Consider the following 23,565-nt stretch of genomic DNA (forward strand, 5'->3'; position numbering starts at 1 on the left):
TTTCCATTACTTAATTTTCCCTAACTTTACTTACAGGCTCTGATCAGTTTTTTATTTGAAATTCTGACCCACCTGAATATCCAATTGCGATGATGACACCATTATTTATCACATCTTCATCACCATCACTACCATGTTGCTAAGAGACCTCTATTTTCACCTGGACATGATGATGAAGACACTTCCTGTCAGACTTTCCACCAATCAGAGAGCTTAAGCTGACGGTAACGTCCAATCAGGAGCAGCCAAAGATCAACAAGTGATGAGAAAAGCAGGAAAATAATGATCCTCTATGGCTGGAATAAAGCCAAGAAGACATTTGGGATGCAGCTGAGGTGGAGGTGCTGCAGTGAGGACAGCAGGTAGATAGTAGCAGGAAGAAGTTTGGAAACATGGAAACAGTGCGTGTTGTGTGTTTGTTTCAGTACCAACAAGTTTGAAGTTTGATGCCATTTTGCTAAATTCAGAGGTGTCCCACAGGGATCTGTACTTGGCCCACTTCTTGTTCTCTAAGAACACATCCACATCAGCCTTTTTGATCCAAATCCGAGTCCGTTTGCTCGGAAAGTCCGCTTCATTTGGGGAAATGTAAACGCGCCAAACTAATTCTGGTTCGGTTCAAAGAAGTGGACTCGAGCTGCCTACAAACGCAGGTCTCAGCCCGGTAAATCCATAGCGATGGCGTTAAGGGTCCTCTGTCTCGTCTGGTGTTCATACATTTCTTTGGACTTTGTTTGCGTCCATTGTTGCAGTGGATTTCTGCAGGATACTTGCATAAGACACAATAAAAACCCAAAACAGCCATAGTTTGGTCTCCATGTTTAACTGGCAGGTGGAGGAAACAGTTTTCTTCTTCACGCCGGTCTGGTCCTCTCTTCTGCTGAATACTAGTGCAGCGCCACCTCTGGTGGGAATGGGGAGATATTATTCTAATGGTTTGGCTGGTTTGACCAAAGTGCAGCGTGAACACGATCTCTGTCCGCATGGATACACCCCCCTACAGCTAAGCCGAGTCCCCAATCGGACAGAGTCTAGCAGACTATTGTGATGTGAATGCACCCTTACATGAGTGATATCCTGATGTTGTGATGCGGCATTGTATGTATTAACAAAAACGTTTCTGCAAACTCAAGTCTCACATTTACCAAAAACTGACAGAACATTCTGTAAATAAAAAGTGTAAATATGTAAATAATTTCTTTTGTGTGTTTGTTATGCCACATTTTTCTCCTGGAAAGCAAGGAGATTAAACAAGGCTTATTTGCTTATTTCAAAGTTCTGTTAGTATTAAATTCTCGGGGTTTTTTTCATCTAGTTGGCTTTTATGCTGCTATATCTGTTAAAGGATTTATTTTACATAATTTTAGTTTTACAATCTGACAGCCGAGGCAGAAAACATCACGTCCGCATGCTGACTGGAAATAAAAACTTCAGTCCTGAAGATGTTACTGTCTTCAGCTGACTGGGATTAAGTTTCAACAAGATGGTTAAAAAAAAAAAAATTTAATTAAAGAAATTTTGAGATTGTCTGATTTTTCATGTCTAAACTAATTTTTCTGTGTAAATCCAAACGAAACCTCTGACAAAGTAGCAGCAGTTTCCTCTGCCATGGCGAGGTCGTAGGTCGTCAGACTGTTTATGCAGAACACTTCTAGCACTTTAACATCTCACTCAGCTGACTGATGTTCCTCATCTCTTTTTATTCAACTCAGAAATTACTAGAAAGGTTTCACCTGAAAATGAAAACGTTTTTATTGGTTTAACAAGCAGGTAAACGTGACATTGTGAGGAAGGTGAGGAAGACCCACCATTGACTGGACAGATGTTTCCCTGCTGGAGGGCTTACACCTGGATGGATGTCTCTGGAAATAAACGGGTTCGGGACAGACAGGTGTGTGCCCCACTAGATGGAAACTACTCCTGGATCAGACTGGCTCCGCCCCCTGTGGCCCGAGGTTTGGGGTAAACAGGTATAAAAATGAGTAGATGGACTGTAAATGTAAATGATGAAGAAATAACCTGGAATCTGAGGGTGTTCAGTAGAATATTAATAAACTCACCGAACATGTTCATATTAATAGCAAATAATAAATTATTATTTAAGGTTTACATGTGTTGTTTCTGTCCACACAAATGTCACATTTTTATGTTGTTTTTGCGTTTTTCTGTGGAAATCAAAGTAAAACTTTGATATTATTTATTCATGTAGAAGTCAGGATATAAACAGCAGGGTGAAGGTTGTTTTGTCTTTAGTTGCACCTTAACTGTGGAACTAACAGGACATTTTCACCACTGCTGATCTCAGACCAGACTGGTATTTTAATTCAGACTGGGGCTGTTTTGGTTCGAGGCAGTGGTGTAGTCCAGGGTATACGGAGGTAAACGGAGTATAGACACTTCTTTTTCAGCCAGCATAGAGTATACCCACTTCTAACCCCCCTGTGATGCTGCTTTTACGAATACTAACGTCTCTACACATGTAGCTACGTCGCCCAGTAGCTCAGCTAAGGTTAGCTATACTATCCTGGAGCAGTTAGTCATCAGCTGCGTTACCTTTAGCCTGAACATAGACATAATACAGATATATAGATATATATATATATATATATATATATATATATATATATATATATATATATATATATATATATATATATATATATATATATATGAGCCTGTCTCTCTCCAGTGTGTGTTCCAGTACTTATTTAGTCATTTCATAACTCTAATAAACAGATATACTGATGTGCTTTTGGCATAAACCAAATACAGTAGTCTAAGATGTAACTTTTTCCTCAAACAGTTTTTCTCGGTTTTCTTTGTTTTGTTTTGTTTTGTTTTCTTTTCTTTTCTTTTCTTTTCTTTTCTTTTCTTTTCTTTTCTTTTCTTTTCTTTTCTTTTCTTTTCTTTTCTTTGGTAACCAAACCAAAGAAAAAAAAGAAAAAATGTTTTTTTTAAACAAAACAAAACAAAAAAAACAAATGGTTTTGTTTTGTTTTGTTTTGTTTTGCTTTGCTTTGCTTTGCTTTGTTTTCTTTTCTTTTCTTTTCTTTTCTTTTCTTTTCTTTTCTTTTCTTTGGTAACCAAACCAAAGAAAAAAAGAAAAAATGTTTTTTTTTAAACAAAACAAAACAAAAAAACCAAATGGTTTGGTTTTGTTTTGTTTTGTTTTGTTTTGTTTTGTTTTGTTTTGTTTTGTTTTGTTTTGTTTTGCTTTGTTTTGTTTTCTTTTCTTTTCTTTTCTTTTCTTTTCTTTTCTTTTCTTTGGTAACCAAACCCAAAAAAAAAAAAAAACTGTCTTTTTTTAAACAAAACAAAACAAAAAAACCAAATTGTTTTGTTTTGTTTTGTTTTGTTTTGCTTTGTTTTGTTTTGTTTTCTTTTCTTTTCTTTTCTTTTCTTTGGTAACCAAACCCAAAAAAAAAACAAAAACCGTTTTTTTTTTTAAACAAAACAAAACAAAAAAACCAAATTGTTTTGTTCTGTTTTGTTTTATTTTGTTTTGTTTTGTTTTGTTTTGTTTTGTTTTGTTTTGTTTTGTTTTGTTTTGTTTTGTTTTGCTTTGTTTTCTTTTCTTTTCTTTTCTTTTCTTTGGTAACCAAACCCAAAAAAAAAAAAAACGTTTTTTTTTTAAACAAAACAAAACAAAAAAACCAAATGGTTTTGTTTTGTTTTGTTTTGTTTTGTTTTGTTTTGTTTTGTTTTGTTTTGTTTTGTTTTGTTTGGTTTGTTTTGGTTTGGTTTGTTTTGGTTTGGTTTATTTTGTTTTGTTTTGTTTTGTTTATTTTGTACTGTTCTTATTTTTAAAAAATGGGAAAAACTGGGAGTATCCCCACTTCTTGAGGGACCACTACAACACTGGTTCTATGTATATTTTATATTTTGTATTATTTGTTGAGATTTTATTCACTGCTTTTAATCCCTGCAGCTATGCAGCGTTTCCCGCTGGTGTTTTTATATGATGTTTTAATTATTTTAATGGTTTAATGTTTGTTTTTATGGCTCTGCTGTAAAGCAGTTTGAGGCCATTTTGGTTATTGTAAAGGGCTAAAGTCAAATGTGATGGATGGAGTAAATATTTGTTTAAAAATGTTATAGTTTAAATATTATTATAGGAGGATAAACATAATTTAACTAGTTTGAGTTCATCGCCATACTTATGTTATTTAATTATTTAAAAGAAAACAAATGTTTGTGAATGTTTGTGAAATATAAAATAAAACAAAAATATTTCATTTTCATAACAAAATAAATAAAGTAAAACCAGATAATTAACCAACAATATTTTGAAATTTAAAAAAAAGGCAGAGATGAATGAAAATAATTACATTATTTACTAAATGATTACTTTAATTATTTCTTGTTTGGTTTAATAAATGAAGCTGACAGAAATCAATTCAACTGCAGAAAACATGACTGGAAATCCTCTGACATTAAATACAATTTTCATTTCATTTTGTTGTTTATCAAAATAAAAAAAAAATCTTTTGGAATAATGAGGATCTTTTTAAAGTGATCATATTATATTTGCTAATGAAAGGAAAGCCTGAACATGAGACGAAGCATGAACATTTATCCTGCAGATTCTACACAGTGATGAAGGCGCAGTACTCCTCCTCCCAGCAGCTGAACTGGTTCCCAAGCGCCACCTGCTGTTTAACACCGGAACTGCAAACAAAAGCTTGTTGGTTTGATCCAACTGACCTTAAATAAGACGTAAAATCCCAGAAAAACATTTAATTATTCCTGTAACTGTAATAAACAGGTGTGATAATCATCAGATATCCGATCAGGCTGCAGGAATGTGTCTGTTTTCAGACTCTGCTTGATATCATTCAATTATCATTTATAAATAATCCTTATTATGCTTCATGACACTGATAATCACAGATATTCACTTGTTTAAGAGATTATTAATCTTATTTTATTTACATTTTTATAAAGTTTCCTCAGTGGTTTATTTGCGCTGTTTAGTTGTTTTTTGTTATGAAAATGTTCAATTTTCAAATGTAATTTAATTTAATTTAATTTAATTTAATTTAATTTAATTTAATTTAATTTAATTTAATTTAATTTAATGTACTTTCTGACAATATATTAAATATAACAAATCCTTTCTGGACTGTTAGGTATTCATGAGTCCGATTTTCTTATATTTCTTTGCGTTTTCTGTTATAAATGCTGTAAAGCTGCAGCCCCTTTGTTGTCTTCATGAATTAAAACAAACTCACATGAATATTTGTTGTTCAACATATTAATGCAGAAAAGTGTCGGTCTGGTGGATGTAAACACAGAAACACAGCCTGGTCTCTCCTCCCATCCTGACAGGAGCTGAAAACGTGACGTCCTGGAAAACGTGAAGTCCTCCACAGGGACGCGTGATGCTGTTCTGTGTGCATCACTGGTTAAACAATAAAACATAGGAACTGGTTTGTATTTTAAACTGGTTTTTAATTTTGTGTCTGGGAATAAATTCTGCACCTCTATTTCCAGTCCAGTAGGTGGTGAGATTGGACAGGTTTTCTTCACCCAGGCCCGCAGCATCCTGAGTATCCTCCTCTTCCTCAGCGTTCACATGTCATTTTACTCAAATAATTCTACTTTACATCCAACTGTTTCCTGTTTAGGGTGACAGGTACCTGGAGTCCATCGCAGTCCACCCAGGACAGGTCACTGGTGAGACATTTTCATCCCACCTCAGCAGCAGCTGGACTTGTGATGGAGGCCTTCCTCAGACTTCCACCTGATGGTATCTGGTTATACCTGGAAAAGGAGCTGGGCAGAGAAAATGCATGATGCACTGAGGAACGGGAAATCAGAAATATGATCTGGAGTATAGGCTCCCGTCACTAGTTTATTTTATCCTCATGTCCAACACGGCTACGGAGGTGTGACGCTGTACTAAGATGGAGGGAAACAGCTTGTTTAATGGTGCCTGATAAAAAAAAAAGAACTGTCCATTCCTGTCTAATGAGTGCATAAATGTGTTGTTTTACTGGTCTGACTGGTCAGAAATGGCACTGAAAAGAAGATCCATGTTCCACAGTAAAAACAAAGAAAGAAGACATGATTGACAAGGTCTCTGGTTGAAAACCTTCGAACTTCCTGTCCAGTTCAGCAGGTGAATATGTCCAGTTATCCAGCATGACAACATGATGGATCATCCATCCATCGGCTGTGTGAATGAGGAGAGAAATCTAAACCCAACGGAAGAAAAGTCTGATTTAAACCAGAGTTATCTAAGCCTGGTCCTCGGGGACTACTGTCCTGCATGTTTTACTTCCTCTCCAGCACACCTGATGCACATTAACTCAACTGACTTTCCAAGTTCTATGAAAACCTGAAAAATAGCCTTTGATCTGAGTCAGGTGTGTTAAGTAGGGTTACCTATAAGACATGTAGGGCAATGGGACGCGAGGATCGGGCTTAAGAAACACTGATCTACACTACATGGATCATATACTAAATCATAGATTTTATTTATCATCTCACATTTGTGTCAACCCATCAAATCACAGATTATCTGTCATCTACTGGGCTGATTTCCAGCAGAGCAAAACACCTCCTGCTGTGGATGGATGGATGGATGGATGGATGGATGGTTTCCACAAGTTTCCACAATGTACAGTTGAGATTTGCAGGTGTTTCATGCAGAAGCTTTCATGCTATTAAAATCTCATTCACGAATTTATGCTTATGCCAGGTTGCCAGGTTGCCAGGGAGCGTTTTGGGGTTTTCCATTTGCCGTGGAGAATTTGCCACATCTTTTCAAAGTATTATTACTTATTTGTCTTTCTAATTCCATATGAAAACTCTGCACTTTGCTATTGTTTGCCGTCAAGGCTGAATTTTTCTCTTGAAATATTGACAAAAAAATGTTTGTCTCCTCTTCCATCCATCCATCCATCCATCATCAATCTATCTATACCACACCTTCTCTACCTGAAATAAACTGGTCATGTTACTCCCTGCCCTGCGATGGACTGGCGAGCTGTCCAGGGTGTACCCTGCCTTTCACCCTGAGACAGCTGGAATAGGCTCCATCTTCCCCGCGACCCTGAATATGATTAAGCGGTTTGGAAATGAATGAATGAATGAATGAATGTTACTCCCTAAATGTGGAAAAAAAAGTTTCCATGATATCAAGACATCTGAAAACCACCTCATGACAGCATAAAAACTTCTTTTTAATATTTGAGAGGTGTTTTTTTTTTTGTTTTTTGTTTTTTTTATTTAGGTGTTTATGTAACCAGTTTATTTAGATATTAAAGTTTTGTGCAGTTCTGGGGGTGATGGAAATTCAGCTTCTGTTGGCTTCAGAGTGGATTCCCTTTGGACTTAGTTTGGGGTTTTGCTGCAGTATCTGCTGGCATCCGAAGACAAGTCGGGAGCTTGGTCAGATTCTGGCAGTAGGACTGGAAGTTAGTAAGGAGACGAGCATTTCCTGAATTGGAGTCTGCATGTGTGGGGCCCCATGTCCAGGTTATGCTCTTCTAGTTATGGGAAGTCTAGCCATCCATTAGTTATGCAGCCATGGGGACGTCACCTGATGCTCTGAGTAGTACCTTGCTCCTTTTCACTTGTGTATAAATATATATGACAGTATTGCCGTCTCTAAATTTTTTCTCCTTATTCCGCAGGTCTTCCTGAATAAGTGCATTTGATTGCGCCGTCTGATGGCAGCAAATTGTAGTAGCTCTGACTTGCTATCTTGATTTTTTTTTTTTTAAAGTACAAACTCTTCTCACATAGATATTACCTCAAATTAGATCTTTGTTTGGATGGGTGTGCTGCAAGGGAGATTTTTCTGCATATTTTTGGCTCTCTCAAGACTTGTTATGATGAGTCTCCATGGCAACGAAAGACTTGTTTACAATCGGGATCAACTGATTAACCTCTCCCAAATCAGGATTATCAGCGAAACAACACATCAAATCCTGATCGAGTTGAAAAGAAAGACAGGAGGAAAGACAAGAGGATGCAGAGCGGGAGTAAGACAGAGGAGAAAGCAATGGAGATTTAAACCATTTCTTCCAACCGTCCTCATGGGTAATGTGAGATCGCTAGCCAACAAAACAGACAAGCTCGAGATGCTAACAAGGTCTCAGAAAGAATACAGAGTGCAGTATTATGTGCTTCACCGAGACATGGCTGCATGAACACATCCCTGACTGTAATGTGTCTGTACCGGGCTTTAAAACGGTCCGTGCAGACCGCAGTAGACAACACAGCGGAAAGCTAAAGGGTGGTGGAATTGCAGTGCTGGTTAACCAGCGTTGGTGTCATCCTGGACATGTTACCGTCAAGGAGAAGATATGCACAAGGGACATGGAACTGTTAGCTGTGAGCTTCCGTCCATATTATTAACCCAGAGAGTTTACCTGTGTTATTCTGGTAGCGGTTTATATAATACCTGGTACCGCACCAGACACAGCCTGTGATGTCATCAGCTCCGTCGTTGCTCGGCTACAAACACAGCATCCAAACTCATTCATGGCGATCTCCGGAGACTTCAACAACGTCTCCCTCTCTGCAACTCTACCAACATTCCAGCAGTTTGTCAGCTGCTCCACCAGAGAAAATAAGATCTTGGACTTATTTTATGCAAGTATGAATAATGGATACAGTTGTTCTGCCCTGCCTCCTTTAGGAAGATCTGACCATAATCTGGTTCTTCTCACCTCCACCTACAAGCCCATCGTTCAGCAGCAACCAGTCATCACAAAGACTATCAAAATCTGGTCTGCTGAAGCTGGAGATGCTCTTAGAGGAGGCTTTGAGGCTACAGACTGGAACGTCCTCTGTGAACCTCATGGAGACGACATCAACGCCATGACTGAGTGTGTGACAGATTACATAAACTTCTGTGTGGACAGCATCGTCCCAACAAGAACAGTGAGGTGCTTCCCCAGTAACAAACCCTGGATCACCAGTGACCTGAAAAAGCTGCTGAACATCAAAAAGAAAGCCTTCAGGGATGGAGACAGGGAGTTATTGAGGGCAACACAAAAACAACTTAAAACACAAACTAAGAAGTGCAAGGAGGACTACAGGAAGAAGTTAGAAAGTCAGCTCCAGCAGAATAACGTGAAGGATGTGTGGTCTGGAATGAAGAAGATCACCGGCTTCAAGTTAAAGGGGGACCAGCCTGATGGAGGTCTGGACAGAGCTAATGAGCTGAACATATTCTTCAACAGGTTCAGTTCACCCCCTACCTCCAGCCCAACAGACCACACACCCTCCATAAGCCCACTGCTTTCCTGTCACGCCTCCAATCTGTCACCCTGCAGCTCAGTCATGGACCAGAACACAGCTTCATCTCCCTCCACATCAGGACATCCTGAGACCTCCACCTTGTTTGTCTCCTGCAATCAGGTTAAGAAGCAACTTGAGAAACCAAACCAGAACAAGGCTGCAGGTCCAGATGGTGTCAGCGCCATAAATTCCAGGTGGATACCTCCACAACCACCTGGATCTATGACTACCTCACAAACAGACCACAGTTTGTGAGACTGAAAGGTTGTGTGTCTGAGATGGAGGTCAGCAGCACTGGTGCACCACAAGGAACTGTACTCTGGCCATTCCTCTTCACTCTGTACACCTCAGACTTCCAGTACAACTCTGAGTCCTGTCATCTGCAGAAATACTCTGATGACTCTGCAGTTGTGGGGTGTATCAGGGATGGGCAAGAAGCAGAGTACAGAGAACTGGTCAGTCAGTTTGTTAAATGGTGGGGTGACAATCAACTCATATTAAATAGCAGCAAAACAAAAGAGATGATTGTTGACTTCAGGAGGAAGAAGAATAAACAAAGCACTGTTTCCATCCTGGGAGAGGAGGTGGAGGTGGTGGAGGAATACAAGTATCTTGGAGTTCAGCTGGACAACAAACTGGACTGGAAATGCAACACTGACTACATCTACAAGAAAGGTCAGAGCAGACTGTACTTCTTAAGGAAGCTGAGATGGTTTAACGTCTGCACCAAGATGTTGCATATCTTCTATAAGTCTGTTGTGGAGAGTGCAGTCAGCTTTGCAGCATCTGCTGGGGTAGTAGCATCAGAACCAGAGACTTGAAGAGAATCAACAAACTGATCCAGAAAGCTGCTTCTGTGCTTGGAGTAACTCTGGAGCCGCTGGAGCTGATTGTCCAAAGAAGAATGCTGCACAAGCTGATGAAGATGATGGAGGATTCTTCACACCCTCTCCACAACACAGTGATGAAACAACAAAGTGTGTTCAGTGAGAGGCTTCTTCAGGTCCCATGTAAGACTGAAAGATACAGAAGATCATTCCTGCCAGCAGCCATCAGCCTCCGGACCAAGCGAACATCGAACCAAGCTCTGGCACATGTTGTACAGTGACCGGACAGCTCGCACAAGGAGGTCCGGTACCCCATACTCCCGGAGTACCCCTCAGAGGAGCCACCGGGGGACACGTTTGAACACCTTCTCCAGGTCCACAAAGCACATGTAGACTGGTTGGGCAAACTCCCATGCCCCCTCCAGGACCCTAAAGAGGGTATAGAGCTGGTCCACTGTTCTGCAACCAGGACAAAAACCACACTGCTCCTCCTCAATCTGAGATTCGACTATCCGGCGGACCCTCCTCTCCAGGACCCCTGAATAGACCTTACCAGGTAGGCTGAGGAGTGTGATTCCCCTGTGATTGGAACACACCCTCCGGACCACCACCCCAGTCTGCCAAACCAGCGGCACTGTCCCTGATGTCCATACGATGCTGCAGAGGCGTGTCAGCCAGGATAGCCCCACAGCATCCACAGCCTTAAGGAACTCTGGGTGGATCTCATCCACCCCCGGGGCCTTGCCACCAAGGAGCTTTTTGACCACCTCAGCAACTTCAGCCCCAGAGATAGGACAGTCCACCCCTGAGTCCCCCAGCTCTGCTTCCTCATCGGAAGACGTGTTGGTAGGATTGAGGAGATCTTCTAAGTGTTCCCTCCACCGACCCACAACATCTCAAGTTGAGGTCAGCAGCTCCCCATCTCCACTGTACACAGTGTTGATGGAGCACTGCTTCCCCCTCCTGAGCCACCGGATGGTGAACCAGAATCGCCTCGAATCCATCCGGAAGTCTTTCTCCATGGCCTCGTCGAACTCCTCCCACACCCAAGTTTTTGCCTTGGTGACAGCTGAAGCTGCATGCCGCTTAGCCTGTTGGTACGTATCAGCTGCCTCCAGAGTCCCACGCCATGCGTCGAGGTGAGTCCAACTATATCTAGCTGGAACCGCTCAACCTCGTGCACAAGCTCAGGCTCCTTCCCCACCAGAGAGGTGACATTCCACATCCCTAGAGCCAGTTTCTGTAGCCGGGAATCGGACCGCCAGGGTCTCCGCCGTTTGCTGCCACCCAGCTCACATTGCACCTGACCCCTATGGCTCCTCCCGTAGATGGTGAGCCCACAGAAGGTGGGGCCCATGTAACCCTTTCAGGCTGAGCCCGCTTGGGCCCCATGGGCAAAGGCCCGACCACCAGGTGCTTCTCCAGGCCTCACCCCCAGACCTGGCTCCAGACGGGGGCCCTGGTGATCCGGGCAAGGGAACATATGTGCCCATGTTTGTTGTCATCATAGAGGTCTGTGAGCCATACTTGGTCTGGTCCCTTCCCTAGACACCTGTTTGCCATGGGTGACAAACATTGATGCAATCAGTTGGTTTTGTATTAGCTCGGCTGTTTGTGAATTGGCTTGAACTGGTGTGTCTGTAAAGCCCTGAGAAAAGATTGTTGTGAAGTGGCGCTATACAAATAAAGTTGAAATGAATTGAATTGGACTTTAGTGACGTTGGAGCCGTGTCTGAGGTAGGTCTGGTTCTGGAAGTCTTGCATCAGGCATGACATCAGCGTTTTGTCAGCTTTGAGCAGATCTTGATTGAGCATTATAACTTCAGGAGGTTTTGAAGACTCCATCAGAGGTCTGATTGGAACTCTGTTCAAGGCAGTAACTGGACTTGGTGGAAACTGGAGTTCTCCAGATAAACCTTTGAGATGCTGGCCTGGACCTGTGTACTGTGGACCTGTAGCGCTGTATGGTTGATGTTTCAGGCTAAAATCAGAAAGCTTGGGGGCAGGTTTCCGCTTCTTTCACTGGACCCTTGTTGTCTTTTGACATTTCTGGTAAAAGCTGCAGGATAGTACATTTCCAGGACCAGACTCGGGCACCCTGCTCTCATCACTAGACTCTTTAAAGATCCGCGGCCTCATGAACAAAGACTTCTTTGGATTTCCTGCTAAAACATGACAGATGTTCAAATAATTCTATTAAAATTTGATTAAATGTATGTTTAAATCTATTGTATATGATGCCATTAAAACTAAAATAAAACTATTTTATTTAAACTTAAAATAAAGTTTAAAGTCTGAAAAATAATAACAAGAAGGTTTTAGGGTTGAGCAGTGGATGACGCTGTCATGACATCATGGGGTCTACAGAAGACTGTGTGGTACAGAAATGCAGCTGCAGTTTAACACCCATCCAGTAAATGTCACTGGTGTAAGGGGTCCAGAACTGCGGCCTGTGGTCTCCAGGTCTGCAGACACACGTGGCAGTGACCAGCACACTCGCACCGCTGCCACAGCAGCTCAGCTGAACCGGCCTGCTGGGGTTTTGAGACTCCGGCAGAGACTGTGGCTGATGTGTCTTCTCTGATTGGTCAGTTTACAGTTTTCTTGTGTTATGATCACTACACAATCTTTGTATTTTTTTTTTTACACAACTTGTGTCTTATGTAGAAAGTTCTGTCTAGTTTAGTCAGAGATTGTCATGGTTTTTTTTTTGTTTGTTTGTTTTGTTTTTTCATGGTTTTACGTCTTTTCTGGATCAAAAGCAGTGAAAAAAGTAAAAAGCCTCGGCTGGGTAAAGTTTCTGCAACATCATGGAAGATTTCAATAATCAGCATTTTCACAAATAGAATAAAGGTTTTACAAATCAGGGACTGTTTTAATTGATCTCCATGTTGAGCAGATTCCCAGTTAAAAATCTCATCTGCACCTCTGCACCTGGGTGATATTAATATGGAATTAAACGCCGTACATATGGTCCTGACTGCTTTATGTATTATGTATCATAAAGAAAATTATTCTTGAAAACTGGAAGCACAAAACAATCAATCAATTCACTTGATTAGTTTTATCACTTCATGGTGGTGGGTTGTGGGGGGTTTGATGCTGGCTGAGGGTCTGAGGATCATCCTGTTGGTGTTTGGTGGACACCATGAAGTCCGGTTCTTCTATGTTGCAATGGTCTATATAACGAAGTCCACCTCACCAAACAGTGAAGCTAAAACAAAGTTTGAGCTTGCTGACGTTCCTCCTGAGTGGAAAAAGGAACAGGAACTTACAGAAGGAGTCACAAATGTACCGGACCTTCTGTTTTACTGTCGACTTTCCCTCCAAACGGAAGAACTGAACCATCATTTAAATACTTGTGGTTCCTAGAGTCTCAAAGAGCCGAGCAGGAGGCAGAGCCTTTGGTTATCAGGCCCCTCTCTTATGGAATAAGCTCCCAGTTAGTGTTAGGGAAGCAGACACCCTCCCCACCTTTAAGACTAGGCTGAAGACTTATCTTTTTGATAAGTCCTATAGCTAGGGATGGTTAGCATCCCTTAGTTATGCTGCTATAGGTTTAGACTGCTGAGGGACATTTCCTGATACACTGAGCTTCTTTCTCTTTATCTCTCTCTTTTACCCCCGCCCCCCCAGCAGGTCTCCCTGGCCGGGAGTAGCAGTTCCTGTTGTCTGTTGCCTTTCTGTCCTCTTCCCCCCACACAGCAGAGGCAGATGACTGCCTGTCCTTGAGCCGGGTTCTGCCAGAGGTTTCCATCCTGTTAAAAGTCAGGGCTGCCAACTTTCCAAAATACCTTGGAGTGAGATTTTCTGAAGACAACCCAAATATATATATATATATATATATATATATATATATATATATATATATATATATATATATATATATATATATATATATATATATAAAATATGTGTGTGTATAAAATGCACTTTGCATTTTAATAGTCATTATTGAAGACAAGGTTCTGTTCAGGGCCAAGCTGTTCTTGGTCTTGGTCATGTTAAGTCCCACCACTGAAAAGACGTATCAGCGTTGGAGGGCGGCATCAGGACCAGCTTTGCAATTGTTGCAAGTTTCTGGGACAGTCTTGCTTCAAATACCTGTGAGAAATGAACAAAGAATACAGCAGAAATAAGCTCTCAAGTGTCAGTTTTCTGTTTTTCTTCTCATTTTCATTTTGGAGAGATAAGTATAGGTTAATGCATTGGGTTTTTTTTTTTTCATTTATCAAGATAAAGTTTTTTTTACTTCCTTTGCATTTTCACTCTCATGTAACTGCTAAATTTAAATCTATTCAACTCAAACTTCATGACTTTTCCTAAAATGACAATTTTTGTGATTTTTGACTAGCCATGTTTTAGCATCAGCGTTGCTGGGCAACCAGGCTCTTGCACCATAAAAACACAGACAGAACATTGCACCATAAACGTAACACAAACAAAACTACAAGAACATGCATGAAGCGCCGTAGTGCAGTCTGTGGCACGTGTGCTGGATGAGGGTACCCGGCATGTGTTTCCTTCTTTATTTAAATAAATTTGTCAACCGTTCTTTTCCATTTTAGTCATGAATTCAAAGTACATATAAAAAATTTACTGATGTGAAATACCTTTCAATGTTTGATTTGTTTTTATCATGTTGGTGGGATTTTAGACAGATCAGCTGTCAGCAAACAGCTTCTGTTCTCCACCAAGAGATGTATGCATCCCTATTGCTGGGGTTGAAAAGAGGTCTCACCATAGGTTTAGTTACGAACTTATTATATAAAATAAATGTGTTAATAAATCATATAAAAGGTCCTTGTCTTGCATTTGTCATACTAGAGGGCTGACTCTGCCCTAGCACAGAATATACTGTCTGTTCTATCCTAACATGAGCATCAGCTGCTGGTTCTGCAGGCTGGGAGAATAAAGTTAACATCTGCAGCAATTTACTAATTAAACATTTAAATGGCAAAATAAATTTTACAAAATGCTCTAAAATGCATTTAAAATGTTTTTACCACAGACACAATTAGCAGAAGTTGGTTTCCTTATATAGGCTGTTATGACCTGGCTTTCATTATGTTTATTTCTCTGTCTGTAAAGCGTCTTGAGTTGGCATTGCCGTGATTTGACGCTATATAAATAAAGTTGAATTGAATTGAATTGAATCACTGTGACGCAGAGCAGAAGGCGGCAAACACAGCGTGCCTTTCAAACACTTTATTTGTTAATTTTTCATTATAAATGTGCTGTGATATACATGTACTCTTCGTTTGTGGTCATAAAAACGAGTTTAATGTGAAGTTTGGGGCAGAAACAGCAGCCCTGTAAGAGGAGCCGAGAGCCCAGGCCCGCTGACGTCACATCCGGCGGTGCTGTTGGCGGGCAGAACGGGGTGATTGTGTTAACGACGCTTTTGTGTGTCCGCGCGCGCTGCCTCGCACCGTCAAAGATCCCGCGGAGCTCCGGATCCCCTGTCGCCGCCGGTCCGATTCGGTCCCACCGTCTCCACCCGGGCCTCCCGTTAAGTTTGCACAGCTGCGAACGTTTCTCTGTGAAGGTAAGGCTGCATCTGCGCGAGCATGGCGAGAGAAAACACGCCGGCCATGTTGCCCTCTGGATCCAGGCACGAGACATCGTCTGCGCGCGACTGGTCCGGTCCAGGCACGAGACACCTGGTCCGTCTGCGCGCGAGTGGTCCGGGTCGTTCCAGTACTCCGTGTTCCGCTCAGATAAAAGCCAGAATTACCGGATCTGTGGTGGAATTTGTCCCGTTTTGGGCTCGTAAAGCTGAGCTAATGCAGCGCGCGGGGGAGGGGAGGGAGGGCATGATGGGGAGCAGTTTCCCCATGCTGGGAAGGAGACTGGGATTGGACTTGCATGCTGGTTTAGTTGGTTTCTGGGAAGGAGATTGGGATTGGACCTGCATGCTGGTTTAGTTGGTTTCTGGGAAGGAAATTGGGATTGGACCTACATGCTGGTTTAGTTGGTTACTGGGATTGGACCTGCATGCTGGTTTAGTTGGTTTCTGGGAAGGAAATTGGGATTGGACCTGCATGCTGGTTTAGTTGGTTTCTGGGAAGGAGATTGGGATTGGACCTGCAAGCTGGTTTAGTTGGTTTCTGGGAAGGAGATTGGGATTGGACCTACATGCTGGTTTAGTTGGTTTCTGGGAAGGAGACTGGGATTGGACCTGCAAGCTGGTTTAGTTGGTTTCTGGGAAGGAGATTGGGATTGGACCTACATGCTGGTTTAGTTGCTTTCTGGGAAGGAGATTGGGATTGGACCTGCATGCTGGTTTAGTTGGTTTCTGGGAAGGAGACTGGGATTGGACCTGCATGCTGGTTTAGTTGGTTTCTGGGAAGGAAATTGGGATTGGACCTGCAAGCTGGTTTACTTGGTTTCTGGAAAGGAGACTGGGATTGGACCTGCAAGCTGGTTTAGTTGGTTACTGGGATTGGACCTGCATGCTGGTTTAGTTGGTTTCTGGGAAGGAGATTGGGATTGGACCTGCATGCTGGTTTAGTTGGTTTCTGGGAAGGAGATTGGGATTGGACCTGCAAGCTGGTTTACTTGGTTTCTGGGAAGGAGACTGGGATTGGACCTGCAAACTGGTTTAGTTGGTTTCTGGGATTGGACCTGCATGCTGGTTTACTTGGTTTCTGGGAAGGAGACTGGGATTGGACCTGCATGCTGGTTTAGTTGGTTTCTGGGAAGGAGATTGGGATTGGACCTGCAAGCTGGTTTAGTTGGTTTCTGGGATTGGACCTGCAAGCTGGTTTAGTTGGTTTCTGGGAAGGAGATTGGGATTGGACCTGCATGCTAGTTTAGTTGGTTTCTGGGAAGGAGATTGGGATTGGACCTGGATGCTGGTTTAGTTGGTTTCTGGGAAGGAGACTGGGATTGGACCTGCATGCTGGTTTAGTTGGTTACTGGGAAGGAGACTGGGATTGGACCTGCAAGCTGGTTTAGTTGGTTTCTGGGATTGGACCTGCAAGCTGGTTTAGTTGGTTTCTGGGAAGGAGATTGGGATTGGACCTGCATGCTGGTTTAGTTGGTTACTGGGATTGGACCTGCATGCTGGTTTAGTTGCTTTCTGGGAAATAGATTGGGATTGGACCTGCATGCTGGTTTAGTTGGTTTCTGGGAAGGAGACTGGGATTGGACCTGCAAGCTGGTTTAGTTGGTTTCTGGGATTGGACCTGCAAGCTGGTTTAGTTGGTTTCTGGGAAGGAGATTGGGATTGGACCTGCATGCTGGTTTAGTTGGTTACTGGGATTGGACCTGCATGCTGGTTTAGTTGCTTTCTGGGAAAGAGATTGGGATTGGACCTGCATGCTGGTTTAGTTGGTTTCTGGGAAGGAGATTGGGATTGGACCTGCAAGCTGGTTTACTTGGTTTCTGGGAAGGAGATTGGGATTGGACCTGCAAACTGGTTTAGTTGGTTTCTGGGATTGGACCTACATGCTGGTTTAGTTGGTTTCTGGGATTGGACCTGCATGCTGGTTTAGTTGGTTTCTGGGAAGGAGATTGGGATTGGACCTGCAAGCTGGTTTAGTTGGTTTCTGGGATTGGACCTGCATGCTGGTTTAGTTGGTTTCTGGGAAGGAGATTGGGATTGGACCTGCATGCTGGTTTAGTTGGTTTCTGGGATTGGACCTGCATGCTGGTTTAGTTGGTTTCTGGGAAGGAGATTGGGATTGGACCTGCATGCTGGTTTAGTTGGTTTCTGGGATTGGACCTGCAAGCTGGTTTAGTTGGTTTCTGGGAAGGAGACTGGGATTGGACCTGCAAGCTGGTTTAGTTGGTTTCTGGGAAGGAGATTGGGATTGGACCTGCATGCTGGTTTAGTTGGTTTCTGGGAAGGAGACTGGGATTGGACCTGCAAGCTGGTTTAGTTGGTTTCTGGGAAGGAGACTGGGATTGGACCTGCATGCTTGTTTAGTTGGTTTCTGGGAAGGAGATTGGGATTGGACCTGCATGCTGGTTCACTTGGTTTCTGGGAAGGAGATTGGGATTGGACCTGCAAGCTGGTTTAGTTGGTTTCTGGGAAGGAGATTGGGATTGGACCTGCATGCTGGTTTAGTTGGTTTCTGGGAAGGAGATTGGGATTGGACCTGCATGCTGGTTTACTTGGTTTCTGGGAAGGAGATTGGGATTGGACCTGCAAGCTGGTTTACTTGGTTTCTGGGAAGGAGACTGGGATTGGACCTGCAAACTGGTTTAGTTGGTTTCTGGGATTAGACCTGCAAGCTGGTTTACTTGGTTTCTGGGAAGGAGATTGGGATTGGACCTGCAAGCTGGTTTAGTTGGTTTCTGGGATTGGACCTGCAAGCTGGTTTTGTTGGTTTCTGGGAAGGAGACTGGGATTGGACCTGCAAGCTGGTTTAGTTGGTTTCTGGGATTGGACCTGCAAGCTGGTTTAGTTGGTTTCTGGGAAGGAGATTGGGATTGGACCTGCATGCTGGTTTAGTTGGTTTCTGGGAAGGAGACTGGGATTGGACCTGCATGCTGGTTTAGTTGGTTTCTGGGAAGGAGACTGGGATTGGACCTGCAAGCTGGTTTAGTTGGTTTCTGGGATTGGACCTGCAAGCTGGTTTCTGGGAAGGAGACTGGGATTGGACCTGCATGCTGGTTTAGTTGGTTTCTGGGAAGGAGATTGGGATTGGACCTGCAAGTTGGTTTAGTTGGTTTCTGGGAAGGAGATTTGGATTGGACCTGCATGCTGGTTTAGTTGGTTACTGGGATTGGACCTGCATGCTGGTTTAGTTGGTTTCTGGGATTGGACCTGCATGCTGGTTTAGTTGGTTTCTGGGATTGGACCTGCATACTGGTTTAGTTGGTTTCTGGGAAGGAGACTCGGATTGGACCTGCATACAGGTTTAGTTTTGTTTCTGGGAAGGAGACTGGGATGATGATCACGTGCACGATCAGGTGGTGCAGTAGCGGTTCGGAACCAGAACCAAACCTAGAACCGCGTTGTTGCGGTGTCAGAGCACCGACAGCATGATGGTTGGGCAGCTCCAACTCTGCAGGGACGGAGAGGAGCTGCGTGCGTTGGGGGCTGGGCCACAGACCACTACATCGTGTGCCCTGGCCGCCAACATAAAAATACTCTAGAAGCCCAACCATCAACATGCAGACATGATGTTTTCATTACTAACAGAAGTTTGTAGAAATAACACACAGATCAGCAGTGATCAAGACTTTTCTCATCTGAACATCATTCTCTCACGTTTGAAACGGACAAAATCAAAATCAGGCGATCTCAAAATTTCTTTAATTAAAAGAAAAAACAAAACCATCTTGTTGAGATGTCAGCTGAAGACAGTAACATCTTCAGGACTGAAGTTTTTATTTCCAGTCAGCATGCGGATGTGATGTTTTCTGCCTCGGCTGTCAGATTGTAAAACTAAAATTATGTAAAATAAATCCATTAACAGATATAGCAGCATAAAAGCCAACTAGATGGAAAACAAAGCAGAATTTACTACTAACAGAACTTTGAAACAAGCCTTTTTTCATTACCTTGCTTTCCAGGAGAAAAAATATGGCATAACAAACACAAAAGAAATTACTTTCTTATTTACACTTTTTATTTACAGAATGTTCTGTCAGTTTTTGGTAAATGTGAGACTTGAGTTTGCAGAAACGTTTTTGTTAATACATACAATGCCGCATCACAACATCAGGATATCACTCATGTAAGGGTGCATTCACATCACAATAGTCTGCTAGACTCTGTCCGATTGGGGACTCGGCTTAGCTGTAGGGGGGTGTATCCATGCGGACAGAGATCGTGTTCACGCTGCACTTTGATCAAACCAGCCAAACCATTAGAATAATATCTCCCCATTCCCACCAGAGGTGGCGCTGCACTAGTATTTAGCTAAAGAGAAGACAATACCTGCGTGAAGAAGAAAACTGTTTCCTCCACCTGCGAGTTAAACATGGAGACAAAACTATGGCTGTTTTGGGTTGTTATTGTGTCTTATGCAAGTATACTGCAGAAATCCACTGCAACAATGGACACAGTATGAACACCAGATGAGGTAGAGGACTGTTAATGCCATCGCTATGGATTCACCGGGCTGAGACCTGCGTTTGTAGGCAGCTCGAGTCCACTTCTTTGAACCGAACCAGAATTAGTTTGGCGCTATTACATTTCCCCAAATGAAGCGGACTTTCCGAGCAAACGGACTCGGATCTGGATCAAAAAGGCTGATGTGGATGTGTTCTTAGAGAACAAGAAGTGGGCCAAGTACAGATCCCTGTGGGACACCTCTGAAATTAGCAAAAGGGCATCAAACTTCAAACTTGTTGGTACTGAAACAAACACACAACACGCACTGTTTCCATGTTTCCAAACTTCTTCCTGCTACTATCTACCTGCTGTCCTCACGAAAGCACCTTCTCCTCAGCTGCATCCCAAACGTCTTCTTGGCTTTATTCCAGCCATAGAGGATAAATTTTTTTCTGCTTTTCTCATCATTTGTTGATCTTTGGCTGCTCCTGATTGGACATTGCTGTCAGCTTAAGCTCTCTGATTGGTGGAAAGTCTGACAGGAAGTGTCTTCATCGTGTCCAGGTGAAAATAGATGGTGTTATCATGGATCATTGTGGGTTTACCATCTAGAGCAGGGGTCGGCAACCCGCGGCTCTAGAGCCACATGCGGCTCTTTGGCGCTGCCCTAGTGGCTCCCTGGAACTTGTTCAAAAATTTTTATTTTTTTTTAAATGTAAAAAGATATATATTTTTGTTTTGATCTGGTTCTGTAGGAGGACAAACATGATACAAACATTCTTAATGTTTTCCAGTGCTGTAAAAATGTGTAGAAGGAATATTAAATTTCAACATTTCTGTCAAGGAAGATTTGTGTCATAGCCTGCAACACACATAGCGTATCAGCAGGGCGGGAGGAGGCAGGTGGCGTTGTAAACAAACCGGGGCTGTGTGATGGGACATGGATCCCAAAGGGAAAAAGAGAAAAATAACCGAGGAGAACAGAGAATCCAACGTTTCTTGGACCGAATCATTTGCATACATTGCCAATGCGGAAGGATTGCCTGAATGTTTGCTCTGTAGCGAGAAGTTGTCAAATAACAAAAAGAGTAATGTGGAAAGACATTTCCAGGGAAAGCATGCTACATTTGCAGTCAGTACCCAGTTGGGAGTGACACAAAAAGTGCGATTGCATTACTTCTGGAGAAATCAGAGAAGCGCGAAGCGCAAAAATAGATTTAAGTGGATTGCATCTCCAAACTCCACTACTGCTGCAAGTTTTGTTGCAACCCGGGAGATAATAAAGCGTGGAAAACCGTTCACAGATGGTGACTACATGAAGGACTCAGTCATCAACATATCAGTCCATGTATTTCCAGACTTCAAAAACAAAACCGAGATAATACAGAAAATCAAAGACATGCACCTCTCCGCTAAGGCAGTGAAGGAAAGGACCATTAAAATGGCGGCAACATCACCGATCAGCAAATCAAGGACATTAATTCAGCACAAGTTACATCTTACATGTTGAGAAGCTGACCAGTGATGTCGGACAACAGAAGTCACATAAAACGGGTAAGAACATCATCCTTCATAGACACAGACTGAGTAACAAAGTGGATGTTTTTATGAAATGATTTCTGATTTTTGTCAGTATATATCTGGAGTGACACTTGGTAATGGTGCTCAGGTCGGAGGATAGCTGCGTTGGTTGCGTGTCTAAAGAGAAGAGGATGCTGCTGCGTTTTACCCTTGCACTGACTTGCTTGGCATTTGCACAGTAATCAAACTATTAAATTGATTTATTGGTTTATTGTTTAGAAATGCAGCCTGCGTTTTATTGCGCTCTGTTTGTTGCCCAGATAAGGGGCAATTGCACGTTCCATTTTGTTGGGTTTTTTTTTTTCGAATCCTCAAAATAAAAATGACATAAAAAATCGGATTTCTATATTGCATTTTTTTAATTTCATCAAAGCAACGAAACATAACTCATGAATATAGTAATGAAGTTAAACATGAGACGGCATCGTACAACAGAGTAATCACGTGGTGCGTCATTCTCTACAGGATGTGCCGCGGGGAAAATAAACATTTTATCATTAAGGCTCATTATGTATTTGTAGCCAACTTAGTCATTTTGATAGTAGGCTAATATAGCTAATATAGATACATAAAGCATGTGTTGCCTTTATGATAAGGCTTATATTAGGCTTTTAATTTTTTGCGGCTCCGGACATATTTGTTTTTGGGTTTTTTTTTTGGTCCAATACGGCTCTTTCAACATTTTGGGTTGCCGACCCCTGATCTAGAGACTTTGGATAGAAAAAGTTATCTGACCTTAATAAATCCTTTAGAAATGCATCTGAGATGATTAACTAATCCAATTTTCTTTTTTTTACAAACATACACATCATCTTCTCACAGGAATGTTTGGTGTCACTTTAACTGGATTTAGCTGATTAATTCTGTTAAATGTTGATTTTCCAACAAAAAACCAGATTGAATAAAAAAGTTGATCTTTCAGTCTGAAGGGTTTTCAGCTTTGACCATTAAATAATTTTCCACCATCACTGGTGCGTTTATTAGTGTCTGTCCTCATCAGACTGGGACTGGGTTGGTCTGTGGGGGTTGGGACTGGGTTCTGGGTTGGTCTGTGGGGGTTGAGACAGGGTTCTGGGTTGGTCTGTGGGGGTTGGGACAGGGTTCTGGGTTGGTCTGTGGGGGTTGGGACAGGGTTCTGGGTTGGTCTGTGGGGGTTGGGACAGGGTTCTGGGTTGGTCTGTGGGGGTTGGGACAGGGTTCTGGGTTGGTCTGTGGGGGTTGGGACAGGGTTCTGGGTTGGTCTGTGGGGGTTGGGACTGGGTTCTGGGTTGGTCTGTGGGGGTTGGGACAGGGTTCTGGGTTGGTCTGTGGGGGTTGGGACTGGGTTCTGGGTTGGTCTGTGGGGGTTGGGACTGGGTTCTGGGTTGGTCTGTGGGGGTTGGGACAGGGTTCTGGGTTGGTCTGTGGGGGTTGGGACAGGGTTCTGGGTTGGTCTGTGGGGGTTGGGACAGGGTTCTGGGTTGGTCTGTGGGGGTTGGGACAGGGTTCTGGGTTGGTCTGTGGGGGTTGGGACAGGGTTCTGGGTTGGTCTGTGGGGACTGGGTTCTGGGTTGGTCTGTGGGGGTTGGGACAGGGTTCTGGGTTGGTCTGTGGGGACAGGGTTCTGGGTTGGTCTGTGGGGACTGGGTTCTGGGTTGGTCTGTGGGGGTTGGGACAGGGTTCTGGGTTGGTCTGTGGGGGTTGGGACTGGGACTGGGTTGGTCTGTGGGGGTTGGGACAGGGTTCTGGGTTGGTCTGTGGGGGTTGGGACTGGGACTGGGTTGGTCTGTGGGGGTTGGGACAGGGTTCTGGGTTGGTCTGTGGGGGTTGGGACTGGGACTGGGTTGGTCTGTGGGGGTTGGGACAGGGTTCTGGGTTGGTCTGTGGGGGTTGGGTGAATTATATGTGCGT

At 42.9% G+C, this 23,565-nt stretch overlaps 1 protein-coding gene across 1 annotated transcript in view; it reads left to right on the forward strand.

Annotated features, from left to right (window-relative positions):
* LOC306765248 (uncharacterized protein) overlaps positions 1–23,565 on the forward strand; it is a gene marked incomplete at its 5' end in the record, with an annotated part of 107,413 nt that overhangs the window by 72,754 nt on the left and 11,094 nt on the right. The window contains one exon of the mRNA XM_079252652.1: positions 15,448–15,630. Coding sequence (XP_079108778.1) covers positions 15,448–15,630 — 183 coding nt within the window. The remainder of the gene's footprint in view (positions 1–15,447; positions 15,631–23,565) is intronic.

This window comes from Telmatherina bonti, assembly GCF_933228915.1.
Source record: "Telmatherina bonti genome assembly, chromosome: 14".
NCBI classification, from domain to species: domain Eukaryota; kingdom Metazoa; phylum Chordata; class Actinopteri; order Atheriniformes; family Telmatherinidae; genus Telmatherina; species Telmatherina bonti.